General features: G+C 36.7%; 1 protein-coding gene across 6 annotated transcripts in view; it reads right to left on the reverse strand.

Annotated features, from left to right (window-relative positions):
- QKI (QKI, KH domain containing RNA binding) overlaps window positions 1-25,327 on the reverse strand; it is a 150,019-nt gene that overhangs the window by 24,245 nt on the left and 100,447 nt on the right. For all 6 annotated transcript variants that reach the window (XR_009054183.1, XM_057737629.1, XM_057737628.1 and 3 more), the window contains exon 4: window positions 13,131-13,274. Coding sequence is in view for 5 of the 6 variants with exons in the window: in XM_057737629.1 (XP_057593612.1) it covers window positions 13,131-13,274 (144 nt within the window). In the remaining variant the exon portion in view is untranslated. The remainder of the gene's footprint in view (window positions 1-13,130; window positions 13,275-25,327) is intronic.

A 25,327-nucleotide genomic window follows, 5' to 3' on the forward strand; every position in this document is an offset into this window, starting at 1 on the left:
TTCCATCCCTGGTCCGGGAAGAGCTCACATGCTGTGGAACAACTGAAAAGCCTGCATGCAGCAACGAAGGCCCAATGCAGCCCCCGCCCCCCCCAAAAGGTACAAACTTCAAGCTGCAAAACAAATAAATGAGTCACAAGTATGAAACATACAGTATGAGGGAAAGTCAATAATTATGTAATATCTTTGTGTGGTGACAGATGGTAACTAGACTTGTGATCATTTTGAAATGTATAGAAACAACGAATCATTATGTTGTATAACAGAAACTAATATAAGATTGTAGGTCAACTATACTTCAAAAAACAAAGAAACTCATGGAAAGAGAGATCAGATTTGTGGTTATCAGAGGTGGGGTGTAGGGAGGGGAGAATTGGATGAAAGCAGTCAAAAGGTACAAACTTCCAGTTGTAAGATAAATAAGTACCAGAGATGTGATGTACAACATGAAAAATACAATTAACACTGCTGTATGTTATATACGAAAATTGTTAAAAGAGAAAATCCTAAGAGTTCTTCATCACAAGGAAATATATTTTCCTATTTATTTAATTCTGTATCCATATGAGATGATGGGTGTTCACTAAACTTCCTGTGATAATCATTTCATGATGTATATAAGTCTAATCATTATGTGTACACCTTATAGTGCTGTGTGTCAATTATATCTCAAGAAAACTGGAAAAAGAAGAAGAAAAAAAAAAAAGACAGGAGAAAAAAAAAGACAGTGAGCTCTCTAGCTGCAACTAGGAGAGAGTACCAGTGGATCTAGCCCAACAGTGAAAGCAGGAAAGATAAGAGTCATGTGCTATTATGTGGGAAGACATTCTGGAACCTTTTTGAAACATTGAAAATGTTGAAGTATGTGGGCCAAGCGATGGGATTCAGAATGTCCTGCTTGAGCAGTGGAGGAGCTGAGGGTGCGGGGCATGGAGACTAATATCACCCTGTTTGGTCCTGAGGGATGGCTGGTTAGCCAAAGACGGGTAAGATTCCTCAGAGGAGGAACAACCTAAGACAGGCACAGCCGCAGAGGGGCCAACAGGGGTGGTGCATAGAGCCTTCCTTATATCACCGTGTTTGGCCCTGGAGGATGACTGGTTAGCCAGAGACGGGTAAGATTCCTCAAGGGAGGAACAACCTAAGACAGGCACAGTCACAGAGGGGCCAACACGGGTGGGGCACAGACCCTTAATCCTTCTGAGAGAGGTCTCCTTCCCCCAGGGCTGCTTTGCTCTCCACACCCAGCTCAAATCAGGACCCAGGAGGCAAACAAAGATCATTGCCCCCAGTCATGTGAGGCCTTTGATTGTTTATGGGATTAACCTGGGAGTGTCAGACCCTTAGACTATGCCAAGAACTCAATAAAAGCAACGTGGGATCAATCAGCAAGGGTCTTGATCCGAGAGGTCTTGAGCCCCCCGGTCCCACTTTTCTCTTCAGTCTGTGTTTGTGTCTTCTTCAAGCTTGCGGCACCCGTCACTCACCTCAAGTCGCCGAGCTGGTCTCGGCACTATTAGAGGCAGAATCAGAACTTGGTGATAAAGTAGATGGAAAGGAGTGGGGCCTGGGGAAAAGCAGAGGTGGAATGAAGGACATATGACTTCTAGGCAACTAGTGTCGTCCACGCAGAGAACACAATGGAGCAATCACTGTATGAAGAGGACAGGGAAGGATCTGATTTTAGTTTTGGCAATGTTATGTTTGAGATGTCTATACGTCATCCATGGGGAGGTGTTGAAAAGACTGGTGATCTGGACTTCAAGGTTAAAAGCATAATAAATAATGATCACCATGGCAGTGGTCCTTGGAGATATGGTTACTGATGAGACTGCCCAAGAAGAACGAATTATAGAGATCACTCTGGAAGGTATCCACCTTTAGTGAGAGCATGACACTTCTGAAGAACAAGCAACAAGTGATCAAATAAGTAACAGGGAAACTCATTAGTTTTGTCCTATTCTCATTTATATTACTAAATCTAAATCTTTCTGTGTATCAAAGTCTTGGTTTCTAGCCTTATGGTAAACAGCACTTTCTCAATAGAAGTTTGTGAAGTGAATTGCTTCTGACAGTCACTGAGTCTTTTAATTTCTACAAGTATGTCATAATTCCACAGGTGCTAAATTCAGTAATCAGTAGGTATTTTCTTTAAACAGAGCATAGTGCCATCATTCACAATTCATAAAACAGTATCACAAAGTAAGCAAATTCATAAATCTGCTAACTTGATCGGAGATATTATATTCTACAAAGAGGTTTAGCAAAAATACTGATGCCATGACAGTTTAATGGCATAACTTTAAAAACAATTTATATTTTATACATTAAAGATTATTTTTTCCACAAAGGCATTAAAGGTTAAGAGAACAAAAAACAAAACACATCTACTTATATAATCCTGAATTATAGGCTTCAGAGTAATTCCCATAAAGGAGAAGCCTTATTATTAATAAGTATCGCTTTTGAAATTAAATTTTCAAAATTCAGTTATCAAAAACATAGAAGAAAATTCAAGCCATAAGATGAGCTACCAAATAAGTTTATCTGAGACAACCTTAATACTAAAACGATCATCTGAATCATTAATATACTACTAAAACCTCACAACGGTAGTTATCTGAACTTTACTTATAAATAAATATCATAACACTAAAACATTTGAAATGTTAAGAAAAACTGAGTATAAGGGTCAAAAAATAGGAGCAAGTTAAGTAAAATAAGGAGTATTGGGTTCTCTTAACTTCTTTACCAATTGAATTTCAATGTACATTACTACAAAGTGAATGGATTACAAATGCTTCGCCTATAAGTAAGGAACATGATGCTACTTACCAATCATCAGAAGGGCATGAAAACAAATTAAAGGGATGCATGAAAATAACTGAACCAAAGAAGACACACTGAGAAAGAAATCACCCACCTGTTTTTCTATTAAATAATTTTAATTCTTTAATAAAAATATTTATATTTTAAATTAATTTTAGAGATCTGTGTAGAATACGATACATTTAATACGGAAATAGAGAAAAAACTAGTGCATTAACCCAGCCAGTGAGCAGCATATTTATTTATGGAATAGAAACATTAATATTTAAGAATAAACAGGTACAAGCAAGTGTAAAATGTTACATAAATTTAACACGCAAATTCTGAGGGATGCATGGAATATGAGATTAAAATGGAAGGATTTCCTATATAAACTGCAAAAGTATTTCTTAGGGAATAAACACATATTGCCCTATTATTCTAAGCTTAGACTCCATTGTTTTATATTTGCAACACCTCAAATATACACTTATAAGCTATCTAAACTGTCAACCCCCACAAAATTTTGTATTTAGAAAAGCTATCCCTCAATAAATCCTTCTAAGAACAAACAATGAAGATGTTTTTCACAGCCTATATTTATGAGAACTTGTAAATAGGACATATTTTATTATTATCACCAAGAAGCTTCCTTAAACTGAAGCTTCAAGTCTGGGGAAAAGCCCCTCTGATTATTTTAAAAAGCCTAATACAATGTTTTAAATTATTTGTGAAAATTCTAGTTGAAACAATGTTCCCGTGGCTGGCCTAATGCAGAATAAACAACACAGCTACAATTTGGGTGGGGTATACAAAGAAACTGATGTAAAACCGAATTAAACTGTATTTAGCATGGTCCCACTTGGCAAGAAAAAATTCATCAGCATATTTCAATTTCTGCAAGTGCTTCTCTCTCTCATCATGTTTATCAAGCAGTACACACCCACTCCCATCAGAGTGCCTCACACCTAGCATATAACATGCTACGCCATTTTGATTCCAGGAGTTCTAGGACATCTATGATGGTCTTTGTATTCTAAATTTAAATGTGATTTTTAGAAAGGCTTACCTGTCATTGGGTCTAGTTTTATTGATTTATTAAGGTTCAACAATAATCTTAGAAATACTGGATTTGAATCAGACTACTACTTTGACATACAATTAAACCTTAAGTATTAAAGGTTAATACATAAAAATTTATTTATTGTACTTTAAAAATATTTATTTCATACTTTCTCATCTTAATTAAATAACCATTCTGCATATCTGCATCTCCTTGTGAAACATTTTTGAAAGATGCATCTACATTTACAGGCCACTAAAGTTAGCAACAACCAATTTTTCATTTTCCTTACAAACCTGTAACCTAGTGGCTTGAAAATGTTAACAGACTCCCCCCCAAAGAACTTACTCATTGCATGAGAATATTTTACAGTCTGAAAATTTTAAATACTTAAATTTCCCTGAGTGTTTTTTCTCTGGAGAGCAGATATAAACCACCAATGCAAGAACTATCATTATTACTGGTATCTTGAGGACGAATGAGGTTATACAAGCATAAGTGATGTTCCTCACCTGAGGCATTTAAGGCAGCATTTTCTCACTAAAAAGTCACTACACCAAAACCCAGTCCTTTTGAAAGACAGGGATAGCCAAAGTTCTCTCTGCAAGTATTTACATGCAACCTGAATAATCCAGTTTACAAGTACCTTACTTATTTTCCAAAAAGCTTTAAGTGTTCATCTTTGTGAGACAAATACAAGTGCAAAGATATATATTATTATATTCACTAAGCAAAATTAATCTTAGGTTAGTGTGTATTAAAACAAAATCACTTTAATAGCATTATTTGAAGATATATCTAATTTAGGAAGGCAAATTATGTCTAGAATTGTCACTTTTTTCCCCCAGAGATCTGGAACAAAATATCTTTCCTCGAATGTGCTTACTGCACCATATTTAGTGACAAGACAAGCCTTAGTAATTGCATCATCTGCAAGAGAGCATGGATCAGCCTATTCTCATGAAGAATTTAAGAAGCTATCAGCCCTCGATACAGTCCTGCCTATATGAGAGGAAGCAAGGACTGGCTCCTTTCAAACCTGTAATTTACGAGTTTATTCAAACCCGCCAAATTGCTTTAGGTAAACGCCTCTCACATTTAAAAATTCCCATGGCAACTCATTTAGTTTGGCAGACAGGAAGACCCAAATTCAATCCTTTTAATCTGCAGCTAAACCATTACAATGGTAATTCTGCTCTGACACTCTGAAGAGACTGCTAATTACTGTACTCCTGGTCCCTAGACAGATTTCCCATTCAGATTAAAATTGTTGTGCAAGGCAGAAAACAGCACCAACACCTTCTTTACATGAGAGAGATGCTCTCTCACATTACAGCTCTATCAAGGGGCAAGTGCATTACAGCCAGATGTCTTTCAATATATCTTTTAGTATCTTACCTTCTTTCCCAGTAACATGAAAAGGAGGCCAATGATACCATAGATTTCAATTATTGATCCCTTGGTCAAGAACTAAATGCTGGGTCATCAGTTCATTAACAATCCAGTTTAAAACTTTAACTCCAAGATCAGACTACACTCTCTCCAGAGTCACTACCTCTCTTCCTATCTTACTCTTTAATTCTATTCATTTATTTTCAGGTTATTATTAATACACAGTTAAATATGAGTGAAATGGTGATGGCATTAGACAGAAAAAATCTCTGGGAAACATGAAAAGCAAACTTAATTAAAAAATTTTTTGTGGAGGACCCTTCACTTTTCACTACTCTCCCAAATTAGGATGACATTGACAACTGTAGTTTTTTTAAAAAGTGAATTTACATTACTTTTGTTTTGATAATCTTTTTCAAATTTCATAATATTCCTTGAAATAACTGGCAACAACTTTAAATTTCAAAATCCTCAGCTGGCAGTTCCTCAGAGTCTACTAGATCAATTACTTAGTTTAATAGTACTGAGCTCTATGTTTATAAATGTGTTCACAAAAAGATCAGCTATATATTCAACTGACTCATGCTCAATTCCTCAAATATCTATAAACAAACTTAATGAGCCCACCCCCACTCCCGCCAGGAAAAAAAAAAAAGGACACACTTATACCCACCATAAAATAAAAAAGTGAAACAAACGCTGTATGAATTGTCTGGGGCTGGTGGCATCCTGTGTACCAAAGCCAGTCTTGAATTATGAGACAATTGCCTGAAATCACTTAATTTCTCTAAGACAGGCTAATGTGACTCATTTAATCTTTTCAGTTTAGTATTCTATCTTCCCAAAAGAAATCTTTTATCTCCATTCTTATTGAAAGAAAGGAAAAATTAGAGTGAGAAAGAAGAGAATCTGAGCATACATCCCTCACCTCTACTTTCTCAGTCTTCATATCAACAATATTCCCTGACTTCTTCTAAAGTTCTGGTGTTTTTTATGTCCCTTCAGAGAAGATTAGAAAAGATCATAGGCTATGTGCCCATATGTCTTAGCTAATGATGAGACAGTATTATTTTCCAACAAACTGGAATGAGAGTTAATTGAAAGAGGGATGGCATCTGATACCCGAGATGGTAGATGCACTCCCATAGTGAGTGAGTTAGTCAGTGTGTCTGTGTGTGTGTGTGTGTGGGGGGGGGGGGGGGGCACACTCGGAACAGTTTTTTTTTTTTTTAAGTAACATTAGGTGGTTTACAATTTTCTTATTTATTATGCCACTGTAAAAAAATTGTAATATTGATGAGATCGTGGACTAGCAATTTGGTTACATTTTGTAGTTTGGAACCAGAATTACTTTCTTTTGGTGGGGTGCCTCCTGAGACTAGGAATGGGCTTGTAACTGACACGGTCAATGATGTAGTTGATGTAATCAATCCATATAACATTAGAACAAACACACAACAACCAAAAAACCAGGAGGAGAAAAGAGGCAACAAGTGCCTTGCACTTTTACATAACTAAAATAATAATTTTTACCTTTACAAATTCCTTCTAAGGCAAGTAAGCAACAATAACCCAATTTTACAAATAAGGAAATAAAAGTTCTGCGTGTGACAGTCCCTGACCATACATAATTTGTGCAATCTTATTGCATTTGTTACCACATTATTTGTATTCAGAAAAATAAAAATTAAAACTTCAACAGGTGAAAAGATAAACAAACTGTGGCTTATGTATTCAATGGAATACTATCAATAAAAATGAACAACACACTGATACACGCAACAGCATGGATGAACCTCAAAAAAGCCATGCCACATGAAAGATAGGCACAAATAACGTAATCTAGGTAAAAGGCAAATTGATCTAAATGCATAAAACCAGAGAGTAGAATGGTGGTTGCCAGGGCCTAGGGAAGGGGGGGGGGGGGGGACAGTCGGGGAAATGGGGTGATGTCCATCAAAGGGTATAAACTCTCAGTTATGAGATTAATAAGTTCTGAGGATCTACAGTACAGCATGGTGGTTACAGTTAATAATACTGTGTACTTGAAATTTACTGAGTTGATCATACAAAAAACAGTAACTATGTGCAATGATGGATGTGTTGACTATGATGATAATTTCACGATGTACATATGTATATCAAATCATCACACAGCACACCTTTAAAAAAAAAGCACATTGTACAACCTAAATATAAACAATTTTTATTTGTCAATCTTATACCAACAAAGCTGGGGGGAGAAAAGTAAAGTTTTTAGATCATAATAGAAAAAAAGACAAAACTAACCCCAGTAGTTGCCTGGGGGTGTGGTTAATTGACGGCAAAGGGGTAACAGAGCTTTTTGGGGTGATGGAAATCTTGACTGTGGTTGTGGTTTTAAGTGTATACAGCTGTCAAGGGGCAAATTGTACATTTAAAATGAATGAGGTTTTATTTTACGTGTAAAACAAAAAAAAAGAACAAATTCCTCAAGAAGAACCTCTTCTTCCTTCATATCTTCAAAATGACTATTCTTCAGCATTAAAGACAGTTCCTATGTATTTAAATCAGACTTATGAGTTTCCAGATTATTTCTCAAACAGGTATCTCTATAACACTAGATGTGAATACACTCTCAGAAAAAAAATTCTGATGGTCAATTAAATTTGGAAATGGTTTCTATCAAAGGTTCACAATACTTACTAGCATATTAAAGGCTTCCTTTAACCAGAACACCTACGAAAAGTATCTCAAGAAATACAGTTAGGGAAATGTCACTGCCTATACATTAAAGATCTTGCCGTAAATAATTTTCTGTAGCCCTAGTGTTCTAAGATACAACCTGGGACTTCCCTGGTGGTACAGTGGTTAAGAATTCGCTTTCCAATGCAGTGATACAGATTTGATCCCTGGTCCGGGAAGATTCCACATGCTGTGGAGCAACTAAGCCCGAGTGACATGACTACTGAGCCCACGCACCGCAACTACTGAAGTCCGTGCACCTAGAGCCCATGCACCGCAACCAGGAAAGACACTGCACTGAGAAGCCGGAGCACCACAACACTAGCCCCTGCTCTCCACAAGTAGAGAAAGCCTGCACACAGCAACAAAGATCCAAAGCAGTTCAAAATAAATAAATAACAAATAAATCTTTAAAAAATAAAATACAGTCAACCTGGAATAAACATTTGTTAATCTGAATAGAATACTAGAATAGCTACACTTGGACAGCCAACAAGGCATCTCAAATTTACTACATCCAAAACTGAGTTCCAAGCAATCTCTTCAAAATCTGTTCCTACCACATCTTTCATCAAGGTAATAGCAATCATATCCTTCTAGCTGTTCAGGCTAAAAATCTTGGTGTTATCCTTGATGACTTGCTTTCTAACATCCCACAGACAATCGATTAGCAAAACCTGCCAGTTTCACTTTAAAAATATGCTCAGAATCAGACCAAGACTCACCTCTATGGCTATACTGGCCCAACTCATCATCACCTATCATCTGAATTAATGCAATAGTCCAGGAATTGGCAAACTCTTTCTGTAATAGGCCAGACAGTAACTGGCTTTTCCAGGCATATGGTCTCTGTGGCAGTTACTCAATTCACCACTGGAGCACAGAAGAGGCCACAGACAATATGTAAACGAATCAAGCATAAGCATGGCTATGTTTAAATAAAACTTAGACAATGCAATTTGAATTTCATATAATGTTCACATTTCATGAAGTATTCTTCTTCTTCAAATATTATTCTTTTGATTTTTCCCCTAGCCATTAAAAACTGTAAAAACCATTCTTAGCTCATGGGCTACTCAAACACAGGTGGGAGACAGGATTTGGCCCATGGGCCATAATGTGCAGACTCCTACGAGAGCTTCCTTTCTTTATTCTTTTTTAAATAGAGCAGGCCAGTAATTCTTATAGAATATTAATCAGATCATGTCATTCCCCACTCCTTAAGCACTCCAGTGGTTTCATCCATTTTAGACTGAAAGCCGGAGTCCTTAAAATGCTTAACAAGGCCCTGCACAATAATCAATTGTCCTAATATGTACACGAGGATATTAAGACCAAATTAATTAAAAGCAGGTTTAGACATTATGTTACAAAAGGCAAAAAGAAATAGAAATTTATAGCATAGTACAGTATTAGTATAGCAAGAATTAAGAAAATGAAAACATCTGATGACAGAATTGGAAAATGAGTAAATTAATTCAGTACACAAGCTCTCTGTTAAGGATCAAATCTACGTTAAAGAGACTTGAATATACAAAGATAAGAAATCATAATTTACCAAAATTCTGTATATTTGTAAGCACATTAGGTAAATGCTAAGCAAAGACTTTAAGAAGTTCAGCCAAGAAATTTAACAGCCCAATTTATTTTGAAAGGCTCACAGGAAAAATATAAGAATTATGATGTGAATAAGAACAAGCATTAAAATGTCATCTGAAGAAACTTTTCTAATTATAATATACCAGTTCAACACACATGTCTAAAAGCCTAAGGTTTAGATATATAAAACTAGTAATTAAATAATTTTAAAATACCATTTGCCTAATTAAAAATAATTTATCATAGGGTTATATTAAATTAGTAACAACATCATATAAGTTTAGTTAAAGAAACAAAAATTTATAGGAAAGCATATAGCAGCACATTGCAATATGGCCTAATAACAAACAAAAATGATCAACATATCCTGTCCTAAATATTTAGCTAAAATTAGTAAATAGTCTACATTGTAAAACTCTGTAAGAATCATAAAAACTATAGTTTTTCTACCTAATTAATTTTTAGAACAAAGCAGTTACATAAAACCAGAAATCACAAATGCAGAATCACAACTAACACTAATTTCCTTATAGGGTACACTTAAAATAAGAAGGCTATTACTATATCAAATCTTGACACTATTGTTTCTTCCCACATAACCTTTGCTTAATGTTCTACCAGAAAATTCTACCAGTTTTGGGGATTTCTCCATAATCACTTTAGTAGGAATAATTTTTTTCCCCTCATTTCCTTATATTGCATCCTAGTACTTCAAAAGTCTCCCATTTATAAGCTAACTTGGAGAGAACAAATACATATAACCCATGTGAAATTTTACTTCATACTTAAGATGAAGCTACCCAAAATCCTAAAATTATTTCATAAACATTTTCCTTCGCTGACAAACGTTTTCACAACTACCTGTATTTTGTTTACAATTAAGAGCCACTTCTTCAGTATACAGGGCGTTTCAGAGCAGATAACTCCCTTGTTACCCCACTTCCAGAGGAGTGAAATGGCAAGTCACTGATAATCTTTATGATTTACTTAAAAAAAAAATCACTCAATAACTGGTAAGAGAATGAACTGAATGGGTTAAGACTAAAAGTGAAAAGAGATTATTTTAACTGGGTTGGCAAGAGTATATGTCTTCAAGAAATACTCTGGAGGTGAATTTATTAATACACCCGCCATTGGTTTCTGCCAAGGATGACCTAGGTCCCCACAGACGAGTGAAACCAGGGCACTGCCCCACAGCCCTTCTCCATCGGCAAGTGCGACTCGACTTTCACAGACGTTACACTGTGCTTATGGGAGTGTATTAAAGACCTCAAGAATCTGATGGAGGCATAGTTCTGATTTATGGAAATGAGACTAAACAACTGATTAACTGTACCTACAATGAAAAGGGTATTTTTAGTAGATACTTGATGGTAACAGATTTAGACCTGCCAGACTAGTTACACTATATGTCATTAAAGAAATGACTCTTCTCTAGTTATGCATCGTTTATTTTGTGATTTAAGAAACAAAAGAGAACTGATTACTGAAATCAAAGAAACATCTGAAATAAAAATGGTATTATCCAGGGTAAACAAGTTTGTTAGGTAAAATATGACTCTACAAATGAATGAAGTGTGATCATCTCAAAATCCCTATGACTTTTCCAGTGAAATTAGAAAATGCTGAGGTGTCTCTGAGTTCTTGTGCTTGCTGGAAAAATGGGGGCAAAACAACTTACTTTTGTAAAGTTGTTTCGAAACCCCAGTTTGAATTTTAAAAGTCTGAACTTTAGACATTATGTGTGGTGTTACATAAACTGATGGAGACACATTCAAATCATCTAAATTATCAGAAAAATTAGAATCATGTCACAAGGACCCAGATTTATTAACCTTCTCTGCAGATGTAAAAGACAAAATGGAATATTCATTACATTTAATTATACAATTTTAAATCAAGCACAAAGTCTACCATTCTCCTGTCCACACCCCTCAGGTCCCTCAAGCCAGGGTTAGACCTTTAGCTATATAACATTAAACATAATAGGCACAAAAACATTAAAATACACACAACTCTCTTTCTACTACTTTCCAAAAAAGAACTTATTCTACATGCACAGGTAAGAAACATTTATACTGAAATAACACAAAGACAATTCCACACTTTAGCTATAAGTTCATTCTGTAAATGATATGTAAACTGAATCATATTCCCCACAGAAACAATATGAAACTAGGGATTGTGTACCTGTTCAATATGAGGCCATAAAGACAAAACCCAAGTTTTTGTTAAAAAAAAAAATACTAATATAAAAACTCATCTAATATAAATATTTGTAAGAACCATGCAAATTATTGTATTCACATTTTTGTGATTAAAGATTAAAAACTTTGCTAATATTCAGAGTTTGAAATTGTGTTGAGAAACAGGTATTTTCATATAACACTGACAGGACTATAAACTGGTACAAATTTTCTGGAGGGCAACTTAAGAATTTTAATATGAGTGAAGTACTAAAATTTAAAACGCACTTTATATGGAGTGTAGGATAAGATCATTGAAGGTGAAGCTATAAAAGACTGAGAAGCCAAGAGTACTGAAAGGATCATCTACATAAATAATAAAATCTTAGAGGAAAAAATTTCAACTCCTTTTTCTCATCTCATTCTTTCTTGAACTTGAGCTAACCACCAATCAAAAATCTGTCTGGCAAAGTTACCAACTTACTGCTTGCTAAATCCAATGGTTAACTCCCCATTCGTATCTTTACTGAACAAGCTTTAGCAACAGACTTCTCTTGGCTTCCAGGAATCCACGCTCCTGGTTTTTCTCCAACCTCAGTGACTCCTCTCCTTGGTACCTGGGGTCTTTTCTCATGTCACCCTCCAAGAGATTCCTTTCAGTGTCTTATCTACAACCCCTAAGTATGAACTTCAATAGTTTTTATTATCTTAGAAATATTGAGTTAAAAGTGTGAAAAGTGCTCAGAATGGTGCCTGGCCCATTAGTAAAAGTTAGCTCTTACTTTTCGAAAAGAAAATCTTACCATATTACGGGAAACTTTCACTATGAAACATTAACCTTTCTGTGGTAAACAACGATATGCCAGGAGAGTACGTGGAACCCACAGGCAACTCAAATACTGCGCTCCTACTCACACAGCTCACCCAACGTAAGTAGTAACTCACACAGACTTCTGTACACTCAGTACTTGCTTGCAATGAGAAATTGATCCAAAAAAAAGAGAAAAAGCTTTCATCACCCCACTTATTGATGATGTACCCACATTCTTAGCCTGTAACAGCGTGATGCAAAGGTAATACTTTTGAAAAACAGGCCACTAATTGAGTTTGCTCCCCTCACTACATTTCCTTCACAAAAAATAAATACGGAACAAACTTTCCCATTTAAGGACTGGAGCAATGTCTGTGTTTGTCTGTTATTCTATAGTAAATGATATATAAATTATTTTTATATTTTGTGCTTAAAGTTTCTAACAAATAATAACCTATTCTTTATTAACATGAACACTGTAATAATTTAAAAATTAAACTGAAAAAGATGTTGGGCCCAAATCTAAGATTTGGAAATTATTACTTACGGCGGGTACCAGTAATTTCTTCACTTCCTCAACGGCTCTCTTCAGTTTGATCTCTGCTCTGTTTTGAGCATCTTCCACAGTGATCAGTACATGTAAATCTTCATTGAGATGTTCCCAATTAGGCTTCCCTCGATTTTGCTCCTCCTAAAAAATTTACAAAGGATACTATTACAAATTTTTCTTTTCAAAGAGAGAGCACATCTTTTAAAATAATAACCTGTTGCAATTATTAAGCTATGCTTGCACTGCTTTGCTATGACATTATAAATCTTTTAAATTCTTTTCTTTGCAAAGAGCCTGAGTGTGAGACTACTGGGTATTTATAGCTAATTCAACAAATATTTCCCAAGCACCTACTATGTATCAAACATGGAGCCAGACACTAAGAGCACACAAGTGTGCAATCAGGCAATCGCAACCCCTGCAGTGCTCTTATGGACTAAGAAATGTGTGGTGTCACCCTCAGGCTATCATGAAAAGTGTATTATTTCTATATTGTACTTATGCATAAATATAAGGTCACTGAGGTTAATTTAAGCAAGTCACCTGTCAAGGTCATGTAGCTAATACCTTGCCAAATTAGCAACTGAATCAACATTTTCATTCTCAAGTTCAGCAATTTTTCCATGTCATTACAACTACTTTTAATAACACTAGCTGAATTCAAAATTAGGAACAGTATTTTGCCAAAAGACGTTATTGTGTAAGACAAATGCCGTTTATTTTAAGCATTTCAAGTAGTAATTATGGAACCATTTTATTATAAGAATATAATCGCAACAAGAAATAAATGTTAGAATAGTCAATTATATTTCTATCAGACCTTACTTTAAAAATCATACTACCTTAAATACTAGCTTTAGTAGAGAACAACTACGTTTCATTTCCTTGGTGTCTTCAAATGACCTACTGATCCCCAGGTTAAAAACACTGTCAAGCTAGAAGGTTTAGAAGTAAAGTTGGCCATACTTCCCTTTCACCTAAGATATAATAATTTCAGAACCACTTCTTGCTTTAATCTTTAGAGATAATATATAAATATATGTATAAATATTTCATAAAAATAAATTTTTTAAAAAATTAAAAACAATATAAATTTATAAATAAATATAAAAATGGTATAAATAAATGCATATGGTTCAGTGCAGAGTACCATAAACAATAAACAATACCTGTTGTTGAACTTTCATCTTTAAAGATTACTATTTACTGAATTGTGAGATTCCAATCAAAGAAAATAAAACTGGTATAATAAAACAGCTTTCTATTATAAGTCATATGTTTGCAGAGGCCATGCTAGGAAAAAAATCTATGGAACTCAGCCAATAAGGACAGAAATAAGTTCTTCAAGTATACACTTCTGCCTCTATTTTCTGTTAATATTATTAGTGTGAAAATGCACCCAAATGTTGTGAAGGGAAATGAGAAACCAAACAAAGCACACCAACCTATGGCAGGCCATCTACGTGTTCCCAAGGAGTGAACTTAGACATACCACAGTATGCTCACAGAGGTACCATGGGGTATTTGAAATTTCAAGGGAAACAGCAATAGCTGATGTCTGTCAAATACCATGCAAACTTCTAGCTCAAGATATTTGACTTTATCAATATTAGGTCACACTACATTCCTGCTGATGATGTCTTATCTTTGCAATGCTAGGTTTTCAGTGGCTGCTGTAATAAAATGCCAACTCCATGCAAAAATCAATGTGGAGGGCTTCCTAGGTGGCTCAGTGGTTAAGAATCTGCCCGCCAATGCAGGGGACACGGGTTCGAGCCCTGCTCCAGGAAGATCCCACATGCTGCGGAGCAACTAACCCCGTGTGCCACAACTATTGAGCCTGCGCTTTAGAGCCCATGAGCCACAACTATTGAGCCCATGTGCTGCACCTACTGAAGCCCATGCGCCTAGAGCCTGTGCTCCACAACAAGAGAAGCCACGACAATGAGGAGCCCGTGCACCACAACAAAGAGTAGCCCCCACTCACCTCAACTAAAAGAAAGCCTGTGCACAGCAAAAAAGACCCAACACAGCCAATAAAATAAATAAATAAATAAATTTATTTAAAAAAAAAATCAATGTGGAACAGGAAAAGAGGGTGGTAGTGTCCAATCTGATTCCCAGGTTTGAAAGTGTGAACAGTGTGCAAGAGAAAAACAAATCCCATTAATAAATAATGTGGATACTTACAAAGAAAATTAAAAAAATTTTTTCAATTTAAGTTGTTTTGATAAACCTGGCTATTTGGAAGTAACTATTTAATAATAAGAAGAAGAGTTATTAAGTACTTTTTTTCACATAGGGGACACCATGAAAAACTGACTCAAGGAATCAGTCAGTCAAGGACTTGGGAACCTCAGGGTTATCTGTCTGCCAAATGTAGAATGTGTAGATATACCTCTACTGTGGCAATAAAAATCAATTTTAAAATCCAGATTTTAATTTGTATGTTGAAAAATGCTGACGGTATTTTCTAAAATTTATATTTAATTGATTTTTAACAGATCTACCTAATAAAGTTCTGTGTGTGTATGTTTATATTTTAATGAACCTAAAACAGTCTCTATACCCATACAAATAAGGGACTTTTGCCTTAGGCCAAGATAAAGTAACATGAACAAGATTCACTCTCTTGCCTGAAACAACCCAAAAAAACCAGACAAAACAAAAGAAACATCAGTCCTCAAGTCTCTGGACCTTAGGCAATAGGACTGTGAGGCTGAGAGATGGGAAATCAATGAAGTAAGACCCACTATTGTCCCAACTCCCCAGCTTGGGTGTCTCTCTGATTGCAGCCCTGGGAAAGGAGCCAGGCTGCCTCTCTGAGTTGAGAAGACTAAGCTTAGAGTCTCAGGGAAACCAAAGCAGCTAGTTGCTCACCAAAAAGAGTACTGGAAAGAGCTGCACAGAAAGAGAACTCTGGAGATCTGCACAAAGCTGACTCAAGTATTCAAATGAACACTGATCAGTGCATATGTGGGAGGAAATACCAGAGGCCAGAGAAAGAACTAGCCAAAAGATTCAAGTTAAAAGTGCCAGGTTCTCACACAGAGCCAGACTGGAAAGACTTCATGACACACAGACACTGGGTAAACTACAGAGATCATGCCTCAGTAGTGGAAAATAATTAGTCAGTAGTCTGAGCACTGTTCCAGTACTGCCTAAATAAATCTTAAAAGCAATACCTAAATGGATCGAACTGTTTCCAATTTAACTGTGTCCCAGAATAAAGCCCAAGAATAACTACAGGAATATGAAATATCCACCCAACAATGTAAAATTCACACTATCTGGCATCTAATCAGAAACAGGCAGGGACTTCCCTGGTGGCACAGTGGTTAAGACTTTGCCTTCCAATGCAGGGGGTGCAGGTTAGATTCCTGGTCATGGACTAAGATCCCACACGCCTTGGGGCCAAAAAACCAAAATATAAAACAGAAGCAATACTGTAACAAATTCAATAAAAGACTTTAAAAATGGTCCACCTCAAAAAAAAAATAATAATAATCTTAAGCAAAAAAAAGAAATTAACAGGCAAAGGAGGACAGAAATGAAACATATATGAGGAGAAAAATCAATCGAAACCAACCTAGAACAGACATAGATGTTATAATTAGCAGACAAAGATACTAAAAAGCATGTGTGTGTGAGATATTAATGCATACAGATACTAATACAAGGACAACTGAGGAACATTTATAATCTAAAATATTTTAGAAAGGCCTAAAATCCTAAGTGACTTGCCACAGAAATTTTTATACACTGGCAAGACAGAAGTCAGAAGATTTAAAAAGAAAGGAATATTATTTGCATGACAAAAACAAAGAATAAGTTGCAGTATAATCTGAATCGTGCTTTATTAGAGGAATAAATTTTTGAGTTGAAAATGACTCAATAAATTCATCAACTTAAGTGCCAGTTAAAAATACAAAAAATAAAAGAAAGTTATACTTATCTGAATGTTTGCTTCAAAACAAACAGTTTTGCTTATGGTTTCAAAACCACTTATAGACAAAAAAGGTGAAACTAATACAGTCATGTACTTTCACTGGTTCCTAAAATTCTTCTAAAACACCGTAAATGCACAAACTAACTTATAAGGAAGAAGAAAATAGGAAAGGAAACAATTTGGAAACTAGAAAGCAGATGGCTAAGTAGTCAACAACTTAGCTGACCCAGGCAAGAAGAAACCAACTTACACTCTAGAACTTCCATAAAGGCTAAGGAAATTGGCAGCAGTGGGGATAACTGGAAAACTGGCTAAATTAAATTCTCACTAAGGAACAGCAGAATCTCCACATCCCCCATCCTTAAATAGCTGGCTATCTAGCACTCCCTAATCTCTGGCAAAAGACTAGAATTGTATTCCTAAAGAGTTCCACTTTCTGGAACTGGGTGTTGAGGGGCTGGTGACAGGATCATTTACACACTGAAGGGTGAGGTCTCCAGTCTTCTCCCCCATTCTACACCCAGAATGAGGACAGTCAGTCCACACATTGCGGGCAAGAGACTCAAAGACTTCTCTCTGGAAAGTCTGGCCAACCCAACAACAGAAAACAACCTAGAAAAACTCAAAAATCCTCAGAGGGTTAAGAGAAGAGTTTAAAAAAAAAAAAAAAAAAGCTATTAAAAGAATTCAAAAAATTTAAAAAGGAATTCTTGAAACAAATATGATAGTAGAAATGAAAAACGTGATAGAATGGTCTGAAGATAACAACTGAACTCTCCCTCCAAGTAGTAGCAAAGACAGAGGTGAAAAATGGCAGAGAAGAGTATAAAAATTAGAGAAATAGTCTAAGAAATCCAAAAACTGAATGACTGATGTCTCACCAAGAAAAAGGAAGCAGAACAGAGAAAAATCAAGAACATAATACATACTTTTTAAAACAAAACTGAATGATAAGAGCTTCCAAATGGAGCAGAAAAGATGGCGGCGAAGTAGAGGGACGTGGAATGCATCCCTCTCCACAGATGCACTGGGAAGGCACCAAAAGATGCAATAATTCCCACAGAGAACCAAATGAACACCAGCAGACAACCTCGGACACCAGAAAGGACCGCAAGGATCCCAACATAATCTGTAGGGAGGCATCTACAACAGCTCAAAGAGGGTGAAGCTGCAGAGCTGTGGCAGATGGGAGGGAGTGAGAAACACACAGAGGGTCCACGCCACAGCTCAGCGTTCCCGGACCAAGACGATGATTCACAGCTAAACAGAGGGTCCGGGAGTGGGAGCGTGGGAACCGGAGAGCTGCTTCAGGGTGAGAAAAATTGTTGCCAGTAAGGTGACGGACTGAGAGGACAGGAGGGAAGAGGTCCTCGGCGAGGAGTCCTGCCCCTGAGAGCTGCCCGGCCATGATGGCAGCTGGATGCTGCAGGCTCACCGGCGGGGGGGAGGAGCCGCAGGCATAGCCTCTCTCTCTCTTTCGCGCCTGCAGTGAGCAGTGGGGGGACCCCTGTGGGCCACCTAAGGCGCTCAGGGATAAGAAGTACCCTCAGGCCCTCAGGCGGGGCTCGCTAAAAACCCCTTGGAACGCTGGCAGCAGGGAGGAAAAGAAAAGAAAACAAAACAAAAAAACCCCCGAGAGAGTGCCAACTCTGAGACTTTCTGTTTACACCTCAGCCACCAGCATCCCTCTGCAACAGGCACCTCCAAGTCCAACTGAAACAACAGTGTGCCACTACTCACTCATTCCCAGGGGAAGGAGCCACTATTGTACCCTCTCCCTCCCCACACACCAACACTTACAGACGAACAATAAAGGAAGCTCTGCTGGTCACAGAATAATACAAAAAACCCAAGGTGAGTAGAAGGACACTTACAGCTGAGACTCTAAGGAAACAGAAATATTAGTATCAATTCTATTGAACTGGTCCATTCTGGGATCAGTTCTGGATTTTTTTTTTTACTTTTTTTTTTTCCTTTATTAATTATGATCTTAGTCGTAAGGAATCTACAAGTTTTATAACATATTTTTTTAATTCTATTTTTTATTCTATTTTTATTTTTTTGCTTTTTTTATATACTTCTATTTGTAGCTAAGTTTTTGGTAGTATGGACAATATGTCTCTCATATCTTCCTTTCACCTCTATCTTTTATACATTTCTATTCCTTTCTTTTTAGTTGCATATGTCCAGTCACACTACACTCTTCTGTTCCCCTGTCTTCCATCCATTTTTAGTTTATTTTATCTTAACATACTTATAAGCAACACTACTGATCTGCTCAGACTCCTTGCTCTATTCTCCAGATGACACACCGTCTTGGTATTTAATATTAGGTTTTTGTCTTTATCTTAGTTCTTAGTACAACTGTCTAATTTCATTCTGAGACTCTCCATTTTGTCTGGTGGCACTCTAGCTCTTTTTTATATCTGATCCTAGCTTACAAAATCTCCCTGGATTAGTGTTTGTATGTTTAAGGTGTTATTTGTTTGTCTGTTTTTGCTTTTGTTTCTGTTTTGTTCTGTTTTGGTTTTCAATTTCTGTTGGGTTTCTCTCTGAATATCTGATGGCATACTGGGGTTCTTTTGTCAGGTCCTTCCAGAGACTTATGTCCTAATGGATTCAGTAATTGTGTGTCTTATACATGTATGTGTTTCCTAGACTTAGTATTTGGTTAACCCAACACTCGGACATTAGTCTGGGGCTTGGACAGTCTTCTATAAACACCTCTATCACTGGGACAAGCAACCCCAGAAGTTTGGAATACCATGAGGAAACAAAGAAACACCATGCAGGCAGAGGAGCAGGAAAAAAGCCCACAAGACCAAATAAATGAAGAGGAAATAGGAAAAATGACTGAAAAAGAATTCAGAGTAATGATACTAAAAATGATACAAAATCTCGATAACAAAATAGAGAAAGTACCAGAAACAGTTCATAAGAACTCAGAAAAACAAACAGCAATGGATAACAAAATAACTGAAATTAAAAATACTCTAGATGCTATAATCAGCAGAATGACTGAGGCAGAAGAACGAATAAGTGAGTTGAAGATAGAATGGGGGAAATAACTGCCACAGAGCAGTAAAAAGAAAAAAGAATAAAAAGAATGGAAGACAGTCTCAGAGACCTCAGTGATAACACTAAGTGTACCAACATTTGAATTATAGACACATCCCAGAAGAAGAGGAAAAATAGAAAGGGTCTGAGAAAATATTTGAAGAGGTTATAGTGGAAAACGTCCCCAACATGGGAAAGGTAATAATTAACCAAGTCCAAGAAGCACAGAGTCCCATACAGAATAAACCCAAGGAGAAATACACCAAGACACATATTAATCAAACTAACAACAATTAAACACAAAGAAAAAATATTAAAAGCAGCAAGACAAAAGCAACAAATAACATATAAGGGAAAACCCATAAGGATAACAGCTGCCCTCTCTATAGAAACTCTGCAGGCCAGAAGGGAATGGCAGGATATACTGAAAGTCATGAAAGAGAGAAACCTACAGCCAAGAATACTCTACCCAGCAAGAATCTCATTCAGATTCGACGAAGAAATCAAAAGCTTTCCAGACAAGCAAAAGTTAAGAGAATTCAGCACCACTACACCAGCCTTACAACAAGTGCTAAAGGAACTTCTCTAAGTAGGACATACAAGAAAAGGAAAACACCTACAAATACAAACCCAAAACAATGAAGAAAATGGTAATTGGAAAACACAGGTCAATAATCACCTTAAACGTAAATGGATTACATGCTCCAACCAAAAGACACAGACTGGCTGAATGGATACAAAAACAAGACCCTTCTATATGCTGCCTACAAGAAACCCACTCCAGACCAAGGGATACATATAGACTGAAAGTAAAGGGATGGAAAAAGATATTCCATGCAAATGGAAGTCAAAAGAAAGCTGGGGTAGCAATACTCATATCAGACAAATTAGACTTGAAAGTAAAGACTATTACAAGAGACAAGGAAGGACATTACATAATGATCAAGGGATCCATTCAAGAAGAACATATCACAATGGTAAATATCTATGCCCCCAATATAGGAGCACCTCAATACATAAGGCAAATGCTAACAGCCATAAAAGGGGAAATCGACAGTAACACAATAATAGTGGGAGACTTGAACACCCCACTTACATCAATGGACAGATCATCCAAACAGAAAATAAATAAAGACACACAAGCTTTAAATGACACATTAGACCATCTCGACTTAATTGACATTTATAGGACATTCCACCCAAAAACGACAGAATACACTTTCTTCTCAAGTGCACATGGAACATTTTCCAGGATAGATCACATCTTGGGTCACAAATCAAACCTCGGCAAATTCAAGAAAACTGAAATCATATCAAGCAATCTTCTCAGACAATGCCATGAGACTAGATATCAATTACAGGAAAAAAACTGCAAAAAATACAAACACATGGAGGCTAAACAATTCACTATTAAACAACCAAGAAATCACTAAAGAAATCAAAGAGGAAATCAAAAAATATCTAGAAACAAACGACAATGAAAACACAACAACCCAAAACCTATGGGATGCAGCAAAAGCAGTTCTAAGAGAGAAGTTTATAGCAATACAGTCCTACCTTAAGAAACAAGAAAATTATCGAATGAACAACCTAACCTTACACCTCAAACAATTAGAAAAAGAACAAAGAAACCCCAAAGTAAGCAGAAGGAAACAAATCATAAAGATCAGAGCAGAAATAAATGAAAAAGAAATGAAGGAAGCAATAGCAAAAATTAATAAAACTAAAAGCTGGTCCTTTGAGAAGATTAACAAAATTGATAAACCATTAGCCAGACTCATCAGGAAAAAAAGGGAGAAGATGCAAATCAACAGAATTAGAAATGAAAAAGGAGAAGTAACAACTGACACCACAGAAACACAAAAGATCATGAGAGACTACTACAAGCAACTATATGCCAATAAATTGGATAACCTGGAAGAAATGGATACATTCTTAGAAAAGTTCAATCTTCCAAGACTGAACCAGGAAGAAATAGAAACTATGAACAGACCAATCACAAGTACGGAAATTGAGGCAGTGATTAAAAATCTCCCAACAAACAAAAGCCCAGGGCCAGATGGATTCACAGGCGAATTCTATCAACCATTTAGAGAAGAGCTAACACCTATCCTTCTCAAACTCTTCCAAAACATTGCAGAAGGAGGAACACTCCCAAACTCATTCTACGAGGCCACCATCACCCTGATACCAAAACCAGGCAAAGATGTCACAAAAAAAGAAAATGACAGACTAATATCACTGATGAATACAGATGCAAAAATCCTCAACAAAATACTAGCCAACAGAATCCAACAGCACATTAAAAAGATCATACACCATGATCAAGTGGGGTTTATCCCTGGGATGCAAGGATTCTTCAATATACGCAAATCAATCAATGTGATACATCATATCAACAAACTGAAGGATAAAAACCACATGATAATCTCAACAGATGCAGAAAAAGCTTTTAACAAAATTCAGTAAATTCCATTTATGATAAAACTCTCCAGAAAATGGGCGCAGAAGGAAATTACCTCAACATAATAAAAGCCATATATGAGAAACCAAAAGCCAATATCGTTCTAAATGGGGTAAAACTGAAAGAACTCCCTCTAAGAACAGGAACAAGACAAGGGTGTCCACTCTCACCATTATTATTCAACACAGTTTAAGAAGTTTTAGCCACAGCAATCAGAGAAGAAAAAGAAATAAAAGGAATCCAAATTGGAAAAGAAGAAGTAAAATTGTCCCTCTTTGCAGATGACATGATATTATATATAGAAAACCCTAAAGACTCTACCAGAAAACTGCTAACACTAATTGATGAGTTCAGTAAAGTAGCAGGATACAAAACTAATGTGTGGAAATCTCTTGCTTTCCTATACACTAACAATGAAAGAGCAGAAGGAGAAATTAAGGAAACTCTCCCATTCACCATTGCAACAAAAAGAATAAAATACCTAGGAATAAACCTGCCTAAGGAGGCAAAAGATCTGTATGCAAATAACCCAATCCACAAATGGGCGGAAGACCTAAATAGACACTTCTCCAAAGAAGACATACAGATGGCCAACAAACACATGAAAAGATGCTCAACATCACTAATCATCAGAGAAATGCAAGTCAAAGCCACAATGAGGTATCACCTCACACTGATCAGAATGGCCATCATCACAAAATCTGGAAACAACAAATGTTGGAGAGGGTGTGGAGAAAAGGGAACTCTCCTGCACTGTTGGTGGGAATGTAAGTTGATACAGCCACTATGGAAAACAATTTGGAGGTTCCTTAAAAAACTACAAATAGAACTACCATATGATCCAGTAATCCCACTCCTGGGCATATACCCAAAGAAAACCATACTCCCAAAAGAAACATGTACCATAATGTTTATTGCAGCACTATTTACAATAGCCAGGACATGGAAGCAACCTAAATGCCCATCAACAAATGAATGGATAAAGAAGATGTGGCATATATATACAATGGAATATTACTCAGCTATAAAAAGGAATGAGATAGAGCTATATGTAATGCGGCGGACAGACCTAGAGTCTGTCATACAGCGTGAAGTAAGCCAGAAAGAGAAAGACAAATATTGTATGCTAACTCATATACACGAAATCTAAAAATGGTACTGATGAACTCAGAGACAAGACAAGAACAAGGACACAGATGCAGAGAATGGACTGGAGAACTGGAGGTTTAGGGGGGTGGGGGGTGAAGGGGAAGCTGAGACGAAGTGAGAGAGTAGCATAGACATACATATACTACCAACTGTAAAATAGACAGCCAGTGGGAAGTTGCTGTATAACAAAGGGAGTTCAACTCGAGGATGGAAGATGCCTCAGAGGACTGGGACAGGGAGGGTGGGGGGGAGTCAAGGGAGGGAGGGAATACGGGAATATGTGTATAAATATAGATGACTGAACTTGGTGTACCTCAAAAAAAAATAATAAATAAAGTTTTTAAAAAAAGAAAAAAAAAAGAGAGAGAGCTTCCAAATGAAAAGGGCCCAATGAGTTCTCACCACAATGAAAAAGTGAGATGAAAACTAAAAAAAAATCAACTAGTAGCAAGGTAAGCACAAAATGCAGCAACAGAGAATAAATACCAAAAGAATCTCTTCAAGGGACTTCCGTGGTGGTGCAGTGGTTAAGAACCCACCTGCCAATGCAGGGGACAGGGGTTCAGTCCCTGGTCTGGGAAGATTCCACATGCTGAGGAGCAACTAAGCATGCGCCACAACTATTGAGCCTGTGCTCTAGAGCCCGCAAGCTGCAACTATTGAGCCCTCAAGCCACAATTACTGAAGCCCACGTGCCTAGAGCCCGTGCTCTGCAACAAAAGAAACCATTACAATGAGAAGCTCATGCACCACAACGGAAGAGTAGCCCCTGCTCACCGCAACGAGAGATAGCCTGGCTCACCGCAACTAGAGAAAGCCTGTGTGCAGCAACAAAGACCCAACGCAGCCAATCAGTCAATCAATTTTTAAAAATTTCTTCAAGAGTAGAAAGTGACTGTGGGTGGTGGTGGTTGTTAGCAGAGAAGAGGATGTTTTCTACATCAGGCTTTACAGAATTACCTATTTTTTTTTTTTTAAACTTTATTTTTTTTGTTTGTTTGTTTTTTTGGCACACGGGCTTAGTTGCTCCGAGGCATGTGGGATCTTCCTGGAGCAGGGATCAAACCCTTGTCCCCTGCATTGGCAGGCAGATTCTCAACCACTGCGCCACCTAGGAAGCCCAGAATTACCTATTTTTAATCTATGAACATATTTAACTTCATTTTAGAAAAGGTTTTAAGATCATTCCACTCAGAAACCACTTTTATACAATTGTGGTCCATTCTAACTCAGGAAGAGTTAAGTAAATTCCTTTAACAGTGAATTTGAGCCTAGTAATTATTCAATACAACTATAATTTTTCCCCTGTATTTTCTGTTTCTTAAATAGATAATAAAGGCAATCTGGAATTGGCAAAAGTCCATAAAACATACCCATAAAGGTTCTCTTTCAGCTACAAACAAACAAGAGACAAGAGTAAGATTATGGGGTGTCTATTTCTATATCTCAGAATACCTGCTAAGAATCCACTCCCCAAATTTCTCACTTTAATAAATAATTTGGGACAAAAAAGGACGAAATGAAGCAGAGAGGACTGATGGCAAAATGGAGATACACCAAATATGCTGTATCTCT

The sequence above is a fragment of the Hippopotamus amphibius genome, chromosome 6 (genome assembly GCF_030028045.1).
Source record: "Hippopotamus amphibius kiboko isolate mHipAmp2 chromosome 6, mHipAmp2.hap2, whole genome shotgun sequence".
NCBI lineage: Eukaryota > Metazoa > Chordata > Mammalia > Artiodactyla > Hippopotamidae > Hippopotamus > Hippopotamus amphibius.